At 37.7% G+C, this 19,480-nt stretch overlaps 1 protein-coding gene across 1 annotated transcript in view; it reads left to right on the top strand.

Moving 5' to 3' along the window:
* The window catches only part of notch1b (notch receptor 1b), a 46,749-nt gene extending 28,168 nt beyond the window's left edge, over positions 1–18,581 (top strand). Inside the window, exons 16-34 of the mRNA XM_052557211.1 lie at positions 460–579; positions 672–824; positions 897–1,125; positions 4,746–4,947; positions 5,743–5,896; positions 6,000–6,184; positions 6,383–6,515; positions 7,875–8,132; positions 8,210–8,322; positions 9,214–9,785; positions 10,602–11,036; positions 11,132–11,280; positions 12,173–12,386; positions 12,591–12,681; positions 12,807–12,969; positions 14,238–14,536; positions 14,662–14,809; positions 15,696–15,793; positions 15,938–18,581. Of these exons, the coding sequence (XP_052413171.1) occupies positions 460–579; positions 672–824; positions 897–1,125; positions 4,746–4,947; positions 5,743–5,896; positions 6,000–6,184; positions 6,383–6,515; positions 7,875–8,132; positions 8,210–8,322; positions 9,214–9,785; positions 10,602–11,036; positions 11,132–11,280; positions 12,173–12,386; positions 12,591–12,681; positions 12,807–12,969; positions 14,238–14,536; positions 14,662–14,809; positions 15,696–15,793; positions 15,938–17,248 (5,027 nt within the window). The 3' untranslated portion in view covers positions 17,249–18,581. The remainder of the gene's footprint in view (positions 1–459; positions 580–671; positions 825–896; positions 1,126–4,745; positions 4,948–5,742; positions 5,897–5,999; positions 6,185–6,382; positions 6,516–7,874; positions 8,133–8,209; positions 8,323–9,213; positions 9,786–10,601; positions 11,037–11,131; positions 11,281–12,172; positions 12,387–12,590; positions 12,682–12,806; positions 12,970–14,237; positions 14,537–14,661; positions 14,810–15,695; positions 15,794–15,937) is intronic.
* Positions 18,582–19,480: the final 899 nt, after the last annotated feature.

Raw genomic sequence — 19,480 nt, 5'->3', positions numbered from 1 at the left:
GATGTTCTGCCTCTGGAACAGAAATCATTTTAATTCCCAGTGACAATCTTTTCGGAAAAATCCACACAGCGTTATATCAAGAATAACAAAATGTAGTCGTACCAGGGTGGGAACAGTGGCCTGTCATGTTTCCTGTTTGCCCTACTTCCTCTCTCACAGAAACGCAAATGGCCAGACAATGGCAGGAAAACCTGCTGGCTTCCTGCAGGGGCCGGCTGTCGTGGAAACAGATAGGCCAAATGTGCTTTGCTTTGCTAGGACTGACAGTCTAATCTCCAACAGAGAAAAGAGGAATCGGCACAGAACCTGTCCTGAAACATAGTGTCACCTTCTAAATTTAGGCCTTCATTGAGGAAGAATGTCTCTTGAGAACATCTTCAATGCAAAACACATACTGAATGACAAAACAATGTGGAGTTCTCCTAATGCTTCAGGTTTTCTATATATTTCATCTTCCAGGTGAGAACTGTGAAACCCTGTTGGCCCCGTGTAGCCCTAAACCCTGTAAGAATGGAGGCGTGTGTAAGGAGTCCGAAGACTTTGAGAGCTTCTCTTGTGTGTGTCCTGAAGGATGGCAAGGTACAAAATTCACAAAACTAGCAAGAAATTATATCCTAGCTTTAATATTATGCATAACTACATTCATACTTTGTGCACTCCCTCAATTGTAGGCCAAACGTGTGAGGTGGATATCAATGAATGTGTCAAAAACCCTTGTCGAAACGACGCCATCTGTCAAAACTCTATTGGCACCTACAAATGCAGTTGTAAATCGGGCTACACAGGCCGCAACTGTGAGACAGACATTGATGACTGCAAGCCCAGTGAGTGTCCCATTTCAGCCTTATTTCATTCTAGTTGATGCCTTGATGTCTAACCCAGTCCTTTTCCTGTAGACCCTTGCAGTAACGGTGGCTTCTGTAAAGACGCTGTGGACGCCTTCACTTGCACCTGCCTACCAGGTTTCCGGGGGAGTAGATGTGAGGAGGACATTAATGAATGTGACAGTAACCCATGTAAAAACGGCGCCAACTGCACGGATTGTGTGAACAGTTACACCTGTACCTGTCCACCTGGATTCAGTGGGATTCACTGTGAGAACAACACACCTGACTGTACTGAGAGGTAACAACGGCACTCTAATATAAAACAAGTCTCTGTTTTAGCTGCAACAGAAAACTCTTACAATAAAGAGGCAACAAGACAAACACATATCGACGAAGCAGTAACAGATATGTACTACAAAACAATTGCCTAAAAATTCAAACCCTATATGCCATTTCTGCACCGCAGTAGAGGTGCATGCAAACATGCTGTTTTCACAAATATAAAACCCTTATAAATACTTAAGAATTTAATGAATTGCCATCACATGATTAAATTACATTTAAAAATTTGTTTAAATAATACTTCACAATACCGCTGTTTTTCTGTATTTTTGAGTCAATAAATGGGTAACACTTTAAATTAAGGTTCCCTTTATAAAGGGTTTAAAAAAACAAAAATTGATTGCATATAATGCATTTGATCGCTCGCGTGCAGGTTACTGCTAGTCTGGATGAACAAATATTGAAGTTACAGTGGGCTTTATTAATATTATAATTTTCTGTAACAGTGCTTTCAGTCATTGATTTAATTCTATACTCAAAACTGCTAAAATAGATACAAATATTTGGGAGTTTTTACTGATTTTGCATTTATCAAATATTTTTAAGTATAGATTTGATGATTAGTTATAATGTGTGTTTACCTTTATAAGCCACTTTTTTATGTGAAGTTATGTTCAGTGACTTTCCATTGTGCTGTAAAAGAAAATATTAATCTTTTTGTTTCAAATTGAAAGTTGTTTGCTGATGTAGTGCAACAACAATAAAATTTATTTCACCAGAAAATACAAGCTTTTTCTGTGTGTGCAATACTAATCAATCAATCAATCAATCAATAAGTAACTAATATTGTGTCCACTTTACATCAATGTTCACTTTCACAGGTTATAAACAATTGTTACTCATTAATACATGGTTCACTTTACATCAACCTGTTAACCTGACCCCCATTATGGGACTCACAGCTGAAAGTGTCCTACCTAACTTAAAATTGCAACAGTTCCTCACTTCAGAGTGTTACACACATATTTTGGAGTCTTTGGAAAGAAGAACCTTTGGACTTGACTTTTCATCATCCAGAGTTGATAATACTCAAAAAGATTAAAAGTTATAGACACTGAAGTGCCTTGAAAAAAATATATTTTACGTGAAAATACATTAAATCAGTCCTGAAACAATCTAGAAAAGTTATGGGTTGAAAGTGACATGCATCATGAGTTTCTATTTCAAATCAAATCTGAAGAAGATATCATGAAATATTTGATAATATTCTGATAATATGTCTAGTCCCCCCCCCCCCAAATATAAAATAATTATAATACCACTGCATAGTTTTTCAATTATAAACAATAGACAAATTCTTAGACATCATATAAGTGATTTATTTGAGGACTAGAAAAAAACAATAAGAATAATTTTGAGTAATAAAAATAAATAAATATCAACTATGTATGCCAATTACAGTACATCCTGAGATTGCTAAAAATACAGCATTTACACTGATTTCTGCTCATATAGTCAGTTATCACGTGCTGATGACAAGTGTGTCACAGCGGGTGTCATGAGCTGTCATGAGAGAGTGGCAGAATTAAAATAAGCAATATTCCGCCTATCTTTGACTTTTTTTGTGGATCGTCTCATTCTGTTTGTGACACTGTATGCTACAAAACCATGCTGTTTTTTACTACCAAGACACAATTTTCTGAGCCTGAGTTATTCCATAACGGACACAAACAATACTGTCCCTAAAGAAATGAAATGTAAACAAAGTAATTATCATCCATATTACAGCGTTACTGGTTCATTGGACTAAACGTGCTCTATGAGATGTCATTCAGTGGACCCTTACCTTTCTAGCTAAACCGGGATTTACAGCACGTGAATATGACTCATTGTTACGATGAATCTAGTATGTACTGCGTTTTGATTCTTCATTTTTTGATGTGTACTGCTTACACAAATTTAGCAAATACATCTTTTATAAGCTTTCCATTGAAAAACAGCGATCTGTCGTCGATGCTTGAGGCTTAGATCTTTATAATGATATATAGTTTGTCAAGATTAATTTTGTGTCGTTTCATTTAATCTATTCGTAAACATTGACACGAGCAAAACAAAGAGAGTTCAGTAAGCCCGCTTCCAGGTGCAGGTTAAGGCTTGCTTTCACAGGTTACTAACGTTTATAACTCATTAATAAATGGTTCACAGGTGTTCACTTTACGTTAAGGTTCACTTTCACAGGTTATTTAAATTTAAAACTAATTAATAAATGGTTCACAGATGTTCACTTTACATTAAGGTTCACTTTCAAAGGTTACTAACGTTTATAACTCATTAATAAATGGTTCACAGGTGTTCACGTTACATTAAGGTTCACTTTCACAGATTACTAACGTTTATAACTCATTAATGAATGGTTCACAGGTGTTCACGTTACATTAAGGTTCACTTTCACAGATTACTAATGTTTATAACTCATTAATAAATGGTTCACAGTTGTTCACTTTGCATTAAGGTTCGCTTTCACAGGTTATTAACGTTTATAACTCATTAATTAATGGTTCACAGGTGTTCACGCTATATTAAGGTTCGCTTTTACATGGTACTAAAATGTATAACTCATAAATAAATGGTTCACAGGGGTTCATCTTACATTAAGGTTCACTTTCACATGTTAATAACATTTATAGATCATTAATAACTGGTTACCAGATGTTCACTTAACATTAAGGTTCACTTTCACAATCTATAAATCATTAAGAAGTCATGGCTTTACATTTATAATGTTTCCCCAAAATAAAAATAAAGATGATAATTTCATTCTTAATAAACAAAATATATCAGTTTCATACCATTGCTGTGAATAGGCATCATGAACTTTTGCGAAGAATCATGGGTATGGTACAGATTAGATTCTGGTAGGAAACATTGTAAGAAAAGTGACACGAGGACCTTAAATACAACACCCTTCAGTCTTGCTAAAAAAGATTTTTTCTGCATCATGAATAAAATCAGGAATTTGGTTTTGGGTGAAATAAGTATTTATAAATATATTTGTTAAGCATTTATAACATGTGAGTTAAAAATGGCTCACTATTTGGCAGATATTGCATCAAATTCACCCTTTTATTCATGCATTTATAACTGCTTATCAATGATTTATAATGCATTTGTAAGTTAATTATTAGTCATCTATTAACACCTTTATAAACCCTTTATAAATGGAACCTTAAAAAGTGTGAACCTTAAAGTGTTACCAATTATTGTAAAATGTCTTTGAAAAAATACTCTTTCAAAAACAAAACAAAAAAATGGACCCCAAAAGTTTTAATTCTGATATGCAAAGAGATTTCAACATTATTGCTCTATACAACATGGCTATCACTGATCCCAGCTCAGTTTTCAGAATCTCATTGTTACGGTCTAGGCTTGTCAGTCAACCGATCTACCTCATGATAAAGTGAACCAGAAAAAAAGCCTCTAGCACTTTTTCCTCCTCTGTTGTCCATGAGTGCCCCCTCTGGTAAACAAAGGACAATGCAACAACAGAGTCATCACACACCTTTACATATTACTTAAAAAACTACATGATGTTAAATTAATGTAGTAAATAAGACTTAAAATTATTTTTTCAAACAGCTCTTGTTTTAATGGCGGCACATGTGTGGACGGCATCAACAGTTTCACTTGCCTGTGTCCAACGGGGTTCACTGGAAACTACTGCCAGCATGACATCAACGAGTGCGACTCCAGACCCTGCATGAATGGAGGCACCTGTCAGGACAGCTACGGCACATACAAGTGCACCTGCCCTCAGGGATACCATGGCCTTAACTGCCAGGTAACAAATCAGATTTAGACAGCCTGTCACATGGATAAAGCTATCATACATTCATTGCTTACAGTGTTTCCTTGTTGATTCTGTAGTATAAATCTAAAAATTGCTGAAAAGTTCTCAAATTAAATGAATATTTAGTTATCACAATATTCCCTAAAATATATATACAATTTCTTTTTTAATACATTTCTATTCATTCCACTTCTTTTAAGTAATCGATGCCAATAGTTTAAAATGTAGGCCTATTACTTTATATGTTGAACTGAGGAACAGTGTTATATTTTACAGTTTCACAATATTAAAGTTACCTGTCCTTTTTTTTCGTTTGAAGCTCTATGATTTTAAGACATCTTAGGAGCACTCTTGATGTGAGAGAAATGTCAATATGAATATATATAGAACTTATTATCTTTATATTAAAATAATTATACTTGTAAAATATATAAATAAAATGCATGAATTTTAATTGTAATTTTAATATTAAATATTTATCATGTAGACACATATCCTTTATTTCACTTTTTTCAAGTCTAATCAGAAAATAAATTTTTAGTTTTCTCTGTATTTTTATACTTTAGAGTATCACATTCTTAGCTTAGCAACAAACTAACATCAAATACTTTTATTGTAATTAGAATGCATAGCATAATTTAGCCGGGCCATTATTATTGTTTCTTTTTTATACATATATCCCTAATTCATGTCAGCACTTTATGTCAAAAATAATAAAATAAAATAAAATATTTATTACGACTCATGGATGCATGAGTTCAAATTGGATGAACTCTTGTCTTGCAGGAGCTGGTGAACTGGTGTAGGCCGTCTCCCTGTAAGAATGAAGGTATCTGCAGACAGAGCGGCACTAGGTACAGCTGCCAGTGTCAGGCGGGCTGGACTGGTTTATACTGCGATGTCCCCAGCGTTTCTTGCGAGGTGGCCGCCAAACAGCAAGGTAGGTTTGTTTGTATGTGTGTATGTGCCTAAAGTATGTTTGCAGTTCGGGGCAGTTCAGTGTTTCACAAATCTGCTGTGATGTTTGTTTCTTCCGTTTTTAGGTGTGGAGGTGGCCCGGCTGTGTCGTAACTCTGGCCAGTGTCTGGACGCTGGAAACACACACTATTGTCACTGTCAGGCCGGATACACGGGCAGCTACTGTGAGGAGCAGGTGGATGAGTGCATTCCCAATCCTTGCCAGAACGGAGCAACCTGCACCGACTACCTGGGTGGCTATTCCTGTGAAGTAAGTCAAGAAAACCTGGTGGTTAGGGACAGAAATGACTGTAGAAGAAGACAATTTAGGTCAATGCCTGCTAAATCTCCCTTCTTTGTAGCGGAATTGCTTGTTTGACAAAGAAGGACGAAACCGCCAAGTAAACAGAAACAGGCTTGTTTTATGTTTGGCATTAATTCGCCTCGCTCCTTCTCTCGTTTCTTGAAGTGCGTGCCAGGTTATCATGGAGTGAACTGCTCTGATGAGATCAATGAGTGTCTGTCTCAGCCCTGCCAGAACGGAGGCACATGCATCGACCTGATCAATACCTACAAATGCTCCTGTCCTCGGGGAACACAAGGTCAGCTATCACTTACTCCTCGGTTTTGCTCTTTTTGCCCATTCCACGCTTCATTAATTAGGTCTTAACTGTTATCAGCTGGCTTAGACGTTTCTCTCTGATTGATGTAGTCTTGCTTAATTACAGCTCATAAATGGACTTTTATTTAAAAAAAGAATAGAAACATTGAGTGTGTTGTATTACCCAGTTGTATTAAACATAATTATCCTTTTTCTTTGTCTGTATATATGGTTTTAAGGCATCATGGAAGCAATGTCTAAATAAATTGATTTTAATTGATTTAATTTTAACTTTATATTAAAATAGTTACCGGTATACTAATAACATTTAGCAAAATGTATTATTGCAATTTTATTTAAGTAAGTTTAGTTATATTTCATTATAACTTATATGTATATTATATTATAGAATTATACTGAATTTATAGAATTCATATTATATAGACATATTTCTCATGTAATTAATCATGAATTATCTACAATGAATCGAATTAAAACAGAAATGTTTGTGTTTGCTTTGTGTTTTTATGTTTAGAATACATCTTTGTTAGCTTTGTAACGTTAACATCCATCTCTGTTGTAGTCAGTAGAGTGCTTTTTCACTGGCCTTGGTTCTGGAAGTATTATTTTTTTTTTCATAGGGATTTAAAAAAAAAGTCTTAGTTAAACAGTTAAAAGCCATAAACCAAACAAACCAGCTACAGGATGAATCACAACATTACAAACTATGACTGAAGCAAATATAAAAAAAAAAGTTTAAGAATGTGCAGTAAAGGTGCATGAAGCACAGGCAATGAAAAAAATACATATACATATAGTATATATATATATATATATATATATATATATATATATATATATATATAGTGTATATATATATATATATATATATATATATATATATATATATATATATATATATATATTTATATATATATATATATATATATATATATATTTACCAGGAATTCTGCAATTAAACATGATTATATAAAACAATAAGTTGCAATAATGCATGCATATGGCCACAACAGAATCATAAATCATTGATTATCATCCTTATAGCTCATAGGTCAGTTTTTAAAGGTTCAAAGTTATTGTTCCATATTCCATCATGGAGAAAAAGAAAAGTAATTTTATTCCAATTTTACAGTAAACCAACTGTTGCACTCTGTTTTATTTAAGTCATGTTTCTTCATTCCAAATTAGTCAGTGATGGCTATTATACTGCCTTAGAGGACAGCTAGGCAGTATTCAAGCAAGGTCGCTCACTAGGTTTTGTAACAGAGCCTAAATTTACTCCTTTACTTCTGTAATAAGGTTGGCTTTTATGAGACCTTTCCTCCCCGTTCTCTCTCAGGTGTGCACTGCGAGATCAACATTGATGACTGCACACCCTTCACAGACCCCATCACCCAGGAGCCCAAATGCTTTAACAAGGGCCGCTGTGTGGACCGTGTGGGTGGATACCACTGCATCTGTCTGGCCGGATATGTGGGGGAACGCTGTGAGGGGGATGTCAATGAATGCTTGTCCAACCCTTGTGACCCCCGTGGCACGCACAGCTGCATCCAGCTAACAAACAACTACCGCTGCGAGTGTCGCACAGGATACACAGGTACTGCAGTTTGCTTGGATCATGAGAGTAACGCTACATTCTGATCACATGATAACCTTGTTTGTGGGTCACTACAGGTCAGCGCTGTGACAAAGTCTTTGATGGCTGTAAGGGGAAACCTTGCCGTAATGGAGGCACCTGCGCTGTGGCTAGTAACACTCCTCATGGCTTCATCTGCAAATGTCCACCGGTTAGTCATAATCACTGATTCATTTAGCCATGGTCTTCTGAACCTGCTTTGCATCATTTTGCAATCCTATTCTTACCACTACTTTTATTATTTCATATCATGAACTAATCAGGCATATCATATACAGACCATAAACATAAATGTGGCCTTAAATATGGTAAAATGTATTATAAATTATATATAATAACTTATATGAATAAATGATTTATCATTTTAAACCACTATCTTTATCCTTAGTTTTTCCATTTCAGTTACAAGGACACACATTTATTCTATTATAAAAAAAGTTTCTAAAAATGTTTTAATTTCTTATATATATATATATATATATATATATATATATATATACTATTATACTATTATACTATAGATAGATAGATAGATAGATAGATAGATAGATAGATAGATAGATAGATACAGATAAATGTTTTAAATGCTTTATTCTCACATTCTCTCAAGGACACACTAAATTGATCAAAATAAAGAAAATAAACTTTCACAAACTTTTTTTAGTAAAAAAAAGGGTCTGTTTCAACATTTTTCTTTTTCGTTATGTTATTTCTCTAAAAAAATTATTGAGCAGTATAGAATAATTGCTGATCATGTTACACTGAAGACTGGAAATATGGCCGCTGAAAATTCAGGTCTGTCATCACAGGAATAAATTACATTTTAAAATACATTACAATCCAAACAGTTATTTTAAATTGTAATAAGTTCTCAATATTACTGTTTTACTATATTGTTTAACAAACAACTGCAGCCTGAGACTTTCAAAAGCATTCAAAAAAACTTTTAACATAGCTTTGGAACGATACTGTATAGATTTGCTATTAAAAAATCAGTGTACTATGATACATACATTTTACAACTGGTGTATGTCCCATTTAGGGTTTTATAGGCTCAACCTGTGAGAATGACGCTCATGCATGTGGGAGTCTCCACTGTAAAAATGGCGGTACATGCATTTCTGGTCACAAGAGCCCCAAATGCCTGTGCACCCCTGGCTTCACTGGTCCTGAGTGCCAGCATCCCACTGAGGGTCACTGCACCACCAATCCATGCTACAATGGAGGCACGTGCGAGTATATATCAGAGGCCCCATACTACCACTGCATCTGTCCTACCAGCTTCAATGGCCTCTTCTGCCACATCCTGGACTTCAGCTTTCAAGGTGGCCCTGCTCGAGATATCACACCAGCTCCAGGAGTGACAGTGAGATGCGAGATAGCAGACTGTGAGAATAAGAAAGGCAATAAGATCTGTGACAGTGCATGTAATAATTATGCCTGTGACTGGGATGGAGGGGACTGCTCGCTGAACTTCAATGACCCGTGGAAGAACTGTTCAGGCACGCTGCAGTGCTGGCGCTATTTTAATAACGGGAAGTGTGATGAACAGTGTCACAACGCTGGATGCCTCTACGATGGATTTGATTGCCAGAGACTGGAGGGCCAGTGCAAGTGAGTGCGGTTTGAGAATTTTTACACAAGTTTCAGGGAAAGGTACAAGTTGTATATTTGCAATAATAGCCAACAGTTTTAATATAAAACGATCATGCTAAGAGAGATTATCAGGAAGCTTTAATTGGAAATCACAATTTTTTTGAACTCCCAGGCAATTTCTCTTCAGCAGCTCTGAAAGTGTCATGGCAAAAAAACATTAAAGTTATGCAACATTTTCTATTGAAAATAATTGAAAATGTATGTTTTCTCAAGAATCTCTTTAAATATTTTTTGCTCCCAAATTTCTGGCTTTATTCAAATCCAGTCTTATTTTTTTAAGAATTTTAAATTTCTATTATAATTGTGACACAGCTAGAGAATTTCTGAGTGAAAGTCAGTATTGTAGTAATATATTATTTCAGGAAACCTTTTACTTTTTGCACATTTTAATAAAAACAGGCATATTTAAAGAAAATAACAAAACTAAAATGACTAAGACTAATGAAAATAAAAATAGAAAATATACAAATAAATACTAATTTATAATATAAAAAAAACCTCAATCATACACCATTTTAGAAGTAAGACTAACTGATTATCATTTAGCTAAATGCTAGTTGGTCAAACAAGTTCTCACGACATATAATAGCTGGTCCATGGTCTTAAATCACTCTGCTGTATTTTTGTTAGATGGTACTGTAGCTTGGCCAAGTTGGTATACATGTAGTCCAGCTCAAGACCATTTAGAAATCCTATAAAACCAGAATCATATGCTTTTTAGCTCTGTTTCCGAGAATGAATGCTATTTCTAAACTCTGCTTTCCTCTCTCACAGTCCACTCTATGACCAGTATTGCAAAGACCACTATGCAGATGGCCACTGTGACCAGGGCTGTAATAATGCAGAGTGTGAATGGGACGGCCTGGACTGTGCCAGCAACATCCCCGAGAAGTTAGCTTCTGGGCTCCTAGTTGTGGTGGTCCACATTTTACCCGATCAGCTCCGAAACAACTCCTTTGGATTTCTGCGCGAGCTCAGCCGAGTCCTCCACACCAACATTGTTTTCCGGCGCGACAGCAAGGGAGAGGAAATGATCTACCCTTATTATGGTAACGAGCAGGAGCTGAGAAAGCACAACATCAAACGATCACTAGATGGCTGGAACGATGCTTCCACCAGCGTCTTGAGCTCCGTAAAAAGCGGCATTTACAATATAGTGGTGGAAGGAGGGAGGAAACGCCGCGAACTGGACGAGATGCAGATCAAAGGGTACGTTTGTGACAGTCAAGGCCTCGTATGCTTTAAGAATGTGTTTTAATAAAAAAAAAAAATAAATAAAAAATCACACTTTTGATTTCCATCAGCTCGGTGGTATATCTGGAGATTGACAACCGCCAATGCTACCAACAAACCTCCGAGTGCTTCCAGAGCGCAAACGACGTAGCAGCTTTCCTCGGAGCCCTGGCTTCCAGCGGCAATCTGAATATGCCTTACGTCATCGAGGCCGTCACAAGTGAGTGCTTGGCACAAGCATTGTCGTGTGCCTCACGTTTTCCCATAATGCCCTTGATCAAGACTAGGCCTCCCATCTTACTCAATGTATTCAGCACACCCCCAACCTTTAACCCCACCACCTCCTACCACAGATTACAGGGATCACTTTGAAGGTTGTATGCTTCTTCCTTATAACAATGAAGCAAATGTTCTTTGTGCGTTAGACAGACTAAACAATCAATGCGGCAGTCTGAGGGCAGATGCGCTGGCTCCAGGCACCAAAAATAGTTAATTGATGCAAATCATGTCAACTCGTTTGGCCCAACAAGACGCTCTCACAAACGCGCATACAGCCCAATCATGGTTTGAATCTAAAATGATGGGGGCTGCTACAAGCATAACCTTTTGAATGTACCAGGACTTAATGCATCTCCAAGGGTTAAGGTGAGCAGAGTTGATCATTTGAAAATCGTTAGTGGAGAGAGCATGAAAAAAGCGGGGAGAAAAATTGATCGGGAGTGTGCTAGAAGTTGGGAGTCTTTGTTATCTCGAAAATCCTAATAAATCCTTCGTCTTTACAGCTTAAAGTGTGCGCGGTAATTTGAAGTTCATTAATCCCTCCCTTTTTTTCCCTTAAAGAAGAACTGGTAAAGTTGTCTCCTGGTACCCTAGGCTGAGAAAGGGGAGAGGAGGTGTTCTTTCGTTTTTCTTTTTTCTGTCCTCCTCCTTTTCTTATTTGCCAGCTCCTTCTTTTTGATGAGAAGCGGTTAGCAATTCTGATGACTGCGAACGTGTGCCCTGCCGTAATTTGTCCACCTAATCGTCTTCCAATTTGTGCCTCATAGTTGCATGAGGAACGCATTCTTGTCTCTTCTGTGGGTTTGACATGTCAACTGTGCTTCCTGTGGCAGGTAAGATCGATGGACCATCATCTATAGAGCTCTATCCAGTCTACGTGGTTCTGGCAGGACTGGCGCTGCTGGCCTTTGTCGCCGTTGGAATGGTCGCGTCCCGTAAACGCCGCCGGGAACACGGTCAACTCTGGTTTCCAGGGGGTTTCAAGACCAGTGAGCCCAGCAAGAAGAAGAGGAGGGAGCCGGTCGGCGAAGACTCCGTCGGTCTGAGGTCAGTTGCGTTATCTTTGGGGACAAACTATTATGGAGGGAAAGTTTTTCTTTTTATTGATCATCTGTTGAGTTGAATTTAATTAAGTGGTTTTAGGAAGAAGCTGGTGGTTGATTACCTATGATGGTGTTTGGTGTTGGAGAACAGTCTTTAAAGTATCAAAGTAAAGTATTTTAAAGTAATGGATTATTGTTCTAAAATCAGGCCACTTAAGAACTGCTCCGACATTTCATTAATGGATGACAGCCAGAATGAATGGGGAGAAGAGGAACCGTCAGACACCAAACGCTTCAGGGTGAGCAGAGCAAAGAGTTTCACATGGAAGAATATCTGTCTTACAATTAGTACTCTTGCATTAATTAATAATATTAATAAAAATGTTGGTTTTTAATTTGTTAATGTCTCATTCTCCTATTTTAGTCTGAGGAGCAGGCGATGCTGGATTTAGACCATAAGCCAGATCACCGGCAGTGGACGCAGCAGCACTTGGATGCAGCCGATCTCCGCATCCCCTCCATCGCTCCCACACCCCCTCAGGGCGAGATTGAGAATGACTGCATGGATGTCAATGCCCGAGGACCAGGTTTGGCATTGTTGTATACCCCCCCCCCCCATGTAATAACGCTGTAGTTATTGGGTATTGATGACCTATAGAATAATTAAATATATTTAAATGTAACTGTAATAAAATGTTATTAATGCAAATTTCAATTCTATTTATAATAATATAATTTGATTATAATTAAATTAAAAACTATATAAAAAAAACAATAATTTAATTCATTTGAAATTCTAACTTCATTATATTTGCCTTAAGTTATATGTATATATATAATGTGGCCTCATTGACTAGGTCATTTTTAGGTAGATAAATATAATATTTTGGTTGATTATATTTTTGCTGGGAAATCATTTGTTCTAATTCTTTGCTTATGGATTACACCTGTTCTCCGGTTTACCCTCGATGTGTGTGCGCACGCTGTCGAGTGCTGGGATGAGGAACTGAATTGAGTTCTAAGTAGGAGTTAATGCTCAGGGCCCTTTGGGGGAAAATAATCCACTTCAAAGGCTCTGACTGAAAGCTGGAAACCCTGGGGACTGAGCACATTTTTACCAGCCTTACCGATTCATCCTGTGATATCATTCTGCTGACATGTGTTTTGTTAATTAAACTCTTTATGATAAGCTCACCCACTCTTTATGTAAACACCAGAAAGCACTCCCTGACAACACTTTATTATTGTCAAAGGCAACATTATATTGCCATCTCTTTGCGAGCTGTTTTTCCCTCTTTTTTTTTTCTCTTTGTGTGGATTGATGTTTTTAAATCGACCAAATCAGGCCTGATCTGGGAATAGCTATTCTTTTGAAGCCGAGAAGCCCCTGTCGAAGTCAGCAAAGAAAGCAGCTTCTCAGAGGTGATAATACTCTGTTTTACCAGCGGTTGAAATTTCAAAGCGTGGCCCTCGTCCCTGAGATTTTCCAAACTCCCACGCTTGATTACAATCCGTTATCAAAGCCATCTGGGGCGCTTCAGAAAGAGAGTGCGTCCAATCCAACTTCGATTTGTTTGTTTCTTTGCCGTTACTTCGGTCCAGGAAAACATTTCTTTAGGTTGGCCTCAGACTAGTCCTACTCAAAGGAAAACTTGTGCTACTTTCAGTGTTTTCTCTTCAAATTGTGTAGTAGAAATAACAATGGAAACCTGAAATATGAAAGAAAAAATTGATTGGCTCCTGATTGGTCATAATGGATTTTAGAATTTGAAAAATGAATGTCTCCTTAGTATAAAAGCTTGTGCTACCTAAATACAAATAAACATAACATCTTCACTTTCTTTTTCCTTTCTAGATGGCTTTACTCCTCTCATGATCGCATCTTGTAGTGGAGGAGGGCTAGAAACAGGAAACAGCGAGGAAGAGGAGGATGCTTCGGCCAACGTCATCAGTGATTTCATCTACCAAGGCGCCAACCTTCACAACCAGACAGACCGAACGGGTGAGACAGCCCTACACCTGGCTGCCCGTTACGCCCGCTCAGATGCTGCAAAAAGGCTCTTGGAGGCCAGTGCAGATGCCAACATCCAGGACAATATGGGACGGACTCCATTACATGCTGCTGTGGCTGCAGATGCACAAGGGGTCTTCCAGGTATGTGAGCCAGTTTTTCATAAGGGAATACACAACAATAATAATGTTTAACATTGTGTGTCTCCACCGATTTCTGCATCATTATCTCTTTTTTCTGAAACATGTTAACTTTTGTCCCTTTGCAGATTTTGATACGTAACCGTGCCACAGACCTGGATGCCCGCATGCATGATGGCACTACACCTCTGATACTGGCAGCAAGACTCGCGGTCGAGGGCATGGTGGAGGAACTCATCAACTGCCATGCTGATGTCAATGCCATTGATGATTCTGGTATACTGCCATACTCAAACACTGTCAAACATATTATTGTTATCAATTATTATTACATGTACAAGTTGAATCAGAAAACATTGAACCAAAAAAATAAAGTGTTCAGCAAAGGCCAGGTGGCACCTCATGAAGTTGGTTCGGAGAAGATAAGATATACATTACCATTCAGTTTGGTTTTGATTCAAATCTAATTTTAAAAATGCGGTTCCTTTGCACTTTCTATTCCTCACAGAATTCAAAAAAATGTGTATTACAGCATCGACAAAAATATTAAGCGGCAACAAAAATGTTTTTAGCATTATTAATAATAAAAAAATAATAGTAAATCTTGAGCACTAAATCAGCTTATTAGAATGATTTCCGAAAGATTGTGTGACCCTGAAAACTCAAGTAATGGCTGCTGAAAATTCCACTTTGCCATCACAGGAATAATTACATTTTTAAAATATATATAAAAGAGAGAGAGAAAAAAAGTTATTTAAAAAAATCACAATATTACTGTGTTTACTGTATTTTGTTTAAATACATGCAGTTGAGACGTATTTCATTAAACACCGAAAATATTTGACCAGCCTCAAACTTAAGTTTTGATGTATCCATATTGTTCACCAATACACAATCTACAATATTTAATTAGATTTGTTTATTAATTTTTATGACTTTGCTATTATCCTAAAATGTGTAAAATAGTAATAATTAAGTAGCTTTGTCCAAACATTTCACTGGTCACATATAATATGGTGAGATTTTACTGCTAATGGATACAATTCTTTTTTTATATATTTATTACTATTTTATCTCAATGACATTACCATGTATTAGTATTGTTGGTTTCTTAGTAAATGTAATTGAGCACAGGCTGAAGTGGTTTCTGTTTGTGCTACAGGTAAATCTGCACTTCACTGGGCAGCCGCTGTCAACAACGTAGATGCAGCGATGGTATTGCTGAAGAACGGGGCGAATAAAGATATGCAAAACAATAAGGTAAGCAGCACTTTATTCATTTGCATCACAAATAATGCTGGTATTTTCAAAATAACACACTTCACATTATATTCATACTCACATAGTACAAAAACTTTTTTTTTCGAAATGCTTTTGGCTTACCAACTATTTTCCCACGTTCAGGAGGAGACTCCTCTATTCTTGGCGGCAAGAGAAGGAAGTTACGAGACTGCTAAAGTTCTTATCGAGCATTTTGCTAATCGAGAGATCACGGACCACATGGATCGGCTTCCACGGGATATCGCTCAGGACAGAATGCATCATGACATTGTGCGGCTCATCGACGAATACAACCTGGTCCGCAGCCCTCCCATGCACAGCGCCCCTCTTTGCACCACCCTCTCCCCACCTCTCTGCTCCCCCAACGGCTTCATGGGTAGCATGAAACCCTCCATACAAAGTAAAAAACCCCGCAAGCCAAGCGCAAAAGGCATTGGTTGCAAGGATGGCAAAGATACGAAAGTCAAGAAGAAGAAGGCACAGGATGGAAAGGGAAACTTACTAGACAGCTCAGCTGTGCTCTCGCCGGTCGATTCCTTGGAGTCGCCCCACGGGTACATATCTGACGTCGCCTCCCCACCCCTGATGACGTCACCCTTTCAGCAGTCACCCTCCATGTCGCTTAATCACTTACAGGGTATCTCAGACACCCACATGGGCGTCAACCATCTAGGAATGGGCAACAAGCAAGACCTGGCCCATATTCAGTTTGATCCGTTACCCCCACGTCTCACCCATCTTCCAGTGGCCGGGTCTAATGGCTCAAACATCATGAATGGCCAATGCGAATGGCTCGGGCGGATGCACAATAGCATGGGTCCGCAAAATCAATTCGGAGCCATGAGGAGCACCTCAGGTCAGGCCAGCCTTCACCAAACCGGCCTGATGACGTCTCTTCACAATGGCCGTCCCGCCACGCTGTCTCAGATGATGAACTATCAAAGTCTGCAGAACACACACCTCAGCACGCAGCCGCATCTAATGCAGCAGATGCAGCAGAACATGCAACAGAGACCGCAGCAGACCAACATCCAGCTGCAGCACCAGAGCTCCAATCCACCCGGCGGCGTGAGCCAGAACTTACTCGGCGGTGAGCTGGGTGGACCGGACAGCATGCCCATCCACACCATCATCCCCCAGGAGACCCAGCTGTTGAACCCATCTTCTCTGGGTCCCAGTATGGTGGGAACGCAGTTCCTGACGCCACCTTCCCAGCATAGTTCCCATTACTCAGCCTCAATGGACGCCAACACCCCCAGCCATCAACTCCAAGTGCCTGACCACCACCCTTTCCTCACGCCGTCTCCGGGTTCACCGGACCAGTGGTCCAGCTCGTCGCCCCATTCCAACATGTCTGACTGGTCGGAGGGCATTTCCAGTCCTCCCACAAGCATGCAGTCACAAATCGGACACATACCGGAGCAGTTCAAATAAAAAACCATAAGCCTGCTCACTGAAGGTCTTTTACATGCCTCTTTTACTAACCTTACATTTTTTTAATTTATTGATTTTTCGCTATTTATACTTCTTTCAACATTAATTTTCAAATTGGGGCACAAGAAATTATCTTAAAAATAATGAAGAAGGATTTTTTTTTTTTTTGTGTGTGTAATACTTGTGACTGCAATACACTGTACTCAAATGTACACACTGGGTATTTATTGGTTTTAAAATATGCCTGTTTTTTATTTCAGTTAACCGGCCTTCGTTTTTGTTTAAATAATTATACCTAATATTGTATAGATTACATAAAAATGCTAAGTTCTTGTATGGGCATTTTAGAGAGCATGTTTTTATACAACAAACTTCAGTGTTAAAGTAGATTTATGTTGTTTGAAACGAGCTGCTTTTCCGTTACTAGAAGATGAATGAATACAATTGTTTTGTGTTATTTCTTATATTTGTTATGATTAGGTTCTCATCTTTTTTTATGCGGCAAGGTTTATACTACAAATAAGTAGTGGTATTATAACTGAACATTTGTATAGTTCAAAGTGATTTGCTTTCTCTTTTTTTTCCTTTCTTGTATATTAAATTCCTGCTAAAGCAGATTTCTAAACGTCCACTGTGAGTGTGGATGTAAAAGTGAGGATCTGAGCTTCTTACAGGAAATACTTGATACTGACTTGTATGAAACAGGTTCAAGTATCAAGTGCTCTGTATCTTTTTCCTCCGATTTTGTAGAACCGGTCATGTGGCCAAAAGTGTCTGGGGTTTTCTGGAGGTGTTTCAAATTGAACTGCTCTTTACTGTACTTCAGTTTTGTAACTTCGTTTGAGCCTATGGCTAATGTAAATAGATATATTGTATGCGTTTGTCATGTAAACAGGATTTTGTTTCAGAAATCTTAAGTGTGCCTGTGCCATGGAAATTCTAAATATTTTAATGCTACGTAGTTATGTTTTCTATCATACGCAGAACATATATATTTTTTCTCAGTATCACTGGGGTAGAGGTAAATACAATATAAACAATGTATAGACACAAATGATTAGAGGACATGACATTCAGAATAACATAATTTGATGATTTATGACTCACAATTTATTGGCCACCAATAGTTTTCCGTAAAATCACAAAAAGAAGTTAAAATGTCCTCTTTAAGTCTTCAGTACTTCCGAGTTCATCAGATTTGAACAGCACTGAGTATATATTGTCTGTAAATGTTACCTGCAAATGTGTAGTTTACATGCAGAGTATTTTCTGTCAATTCTACTGTCTGTACAAGTTTCTTTAATAAAATATACCAATGTGTATTAAAATTTCAGTCTGCTGTAAGACTTTCTTTATGGCTTTATGGCCTGTCTAGCGTATTTGCCAAGTCTATTTCTTACACACCTTATTTTGAGTGATATCAAAGCAACTAAAAACATTTACAGGCTGGTAATGGTTTTATTGCATTAGCCTGCAGCGCCATCTGCTGGAATACTTGAGACTATCAACGCCTCTGACGCATGTATGTCTTAACTACAGCGGGACACACACACAGCCTTCAAACTGTTCAAATGTCCACTTTAGGTACTATAAGTACCACATTAGGTAAGGCTCATTGTGTAAGGCTCACCCATAATTTTGCTCTGGACCCCACAACAAATCTTTTCAGGGGACGTGCACATACATTTTTAGGGGACGGGGCACAATCGGAATAAAAATTATAATCAAAAGATTAAATATCTTGAATTTTGTGATCATTCTAAATGCATTTTAATAAACTGAATCAAGCAGTGAACTGAATCATGTAGCGATCATGAGTCATGGATGTTAGCAAGACAAATGAATAATTGCCTTTTGTCTTTTGGGTAATTAGCTGTAAATTCTAGGCACAGTTGCTTACTCCCAACCCGAATTGATTTTTAGATTTTTTATTAGTTTGACAAGGAAAGCTGTGAGCACTTTAGAGCAGAAACATATGCGCACATATAACGTAGCCATATATACAAAGCCGATTCCAAAAAAGCTGGTACACTGTACAAATTTTGAGTAAAAAAGGAATGAAATAATTTACAAATTTCATAAACTTATTTTCTATTCACAACAGAATATAGTTAACATAGCAAATGTTGGAAGTGAGACATTTTGAAATGTCATGCGAAATATTGGCTCATTTTGGATTTCATGAGAGCTACACATTCCAAAAAAGTTGGGACAGGTAGCACTAAGAGGCCG

Source organism: Carassius gibelio, chromosome B5 (assembly GCF_023724105.1).
Source record: "Carassius gibelio isolate Cgi1373 ecotype wild population from Czech Republic chromosome B5, carGib1.2-hapl.c, whole genome shotgun sequence".
NCBI classification, from domain to species: Eukaryota; Metazoa; Chordata; class Actinopteri; order Cypriniformes; family Cyprinidae; genus Carassius; species Carassius gibelio.
This window is presented reverse-complemented; position numbering and strand designations above follow the sequence as displayed.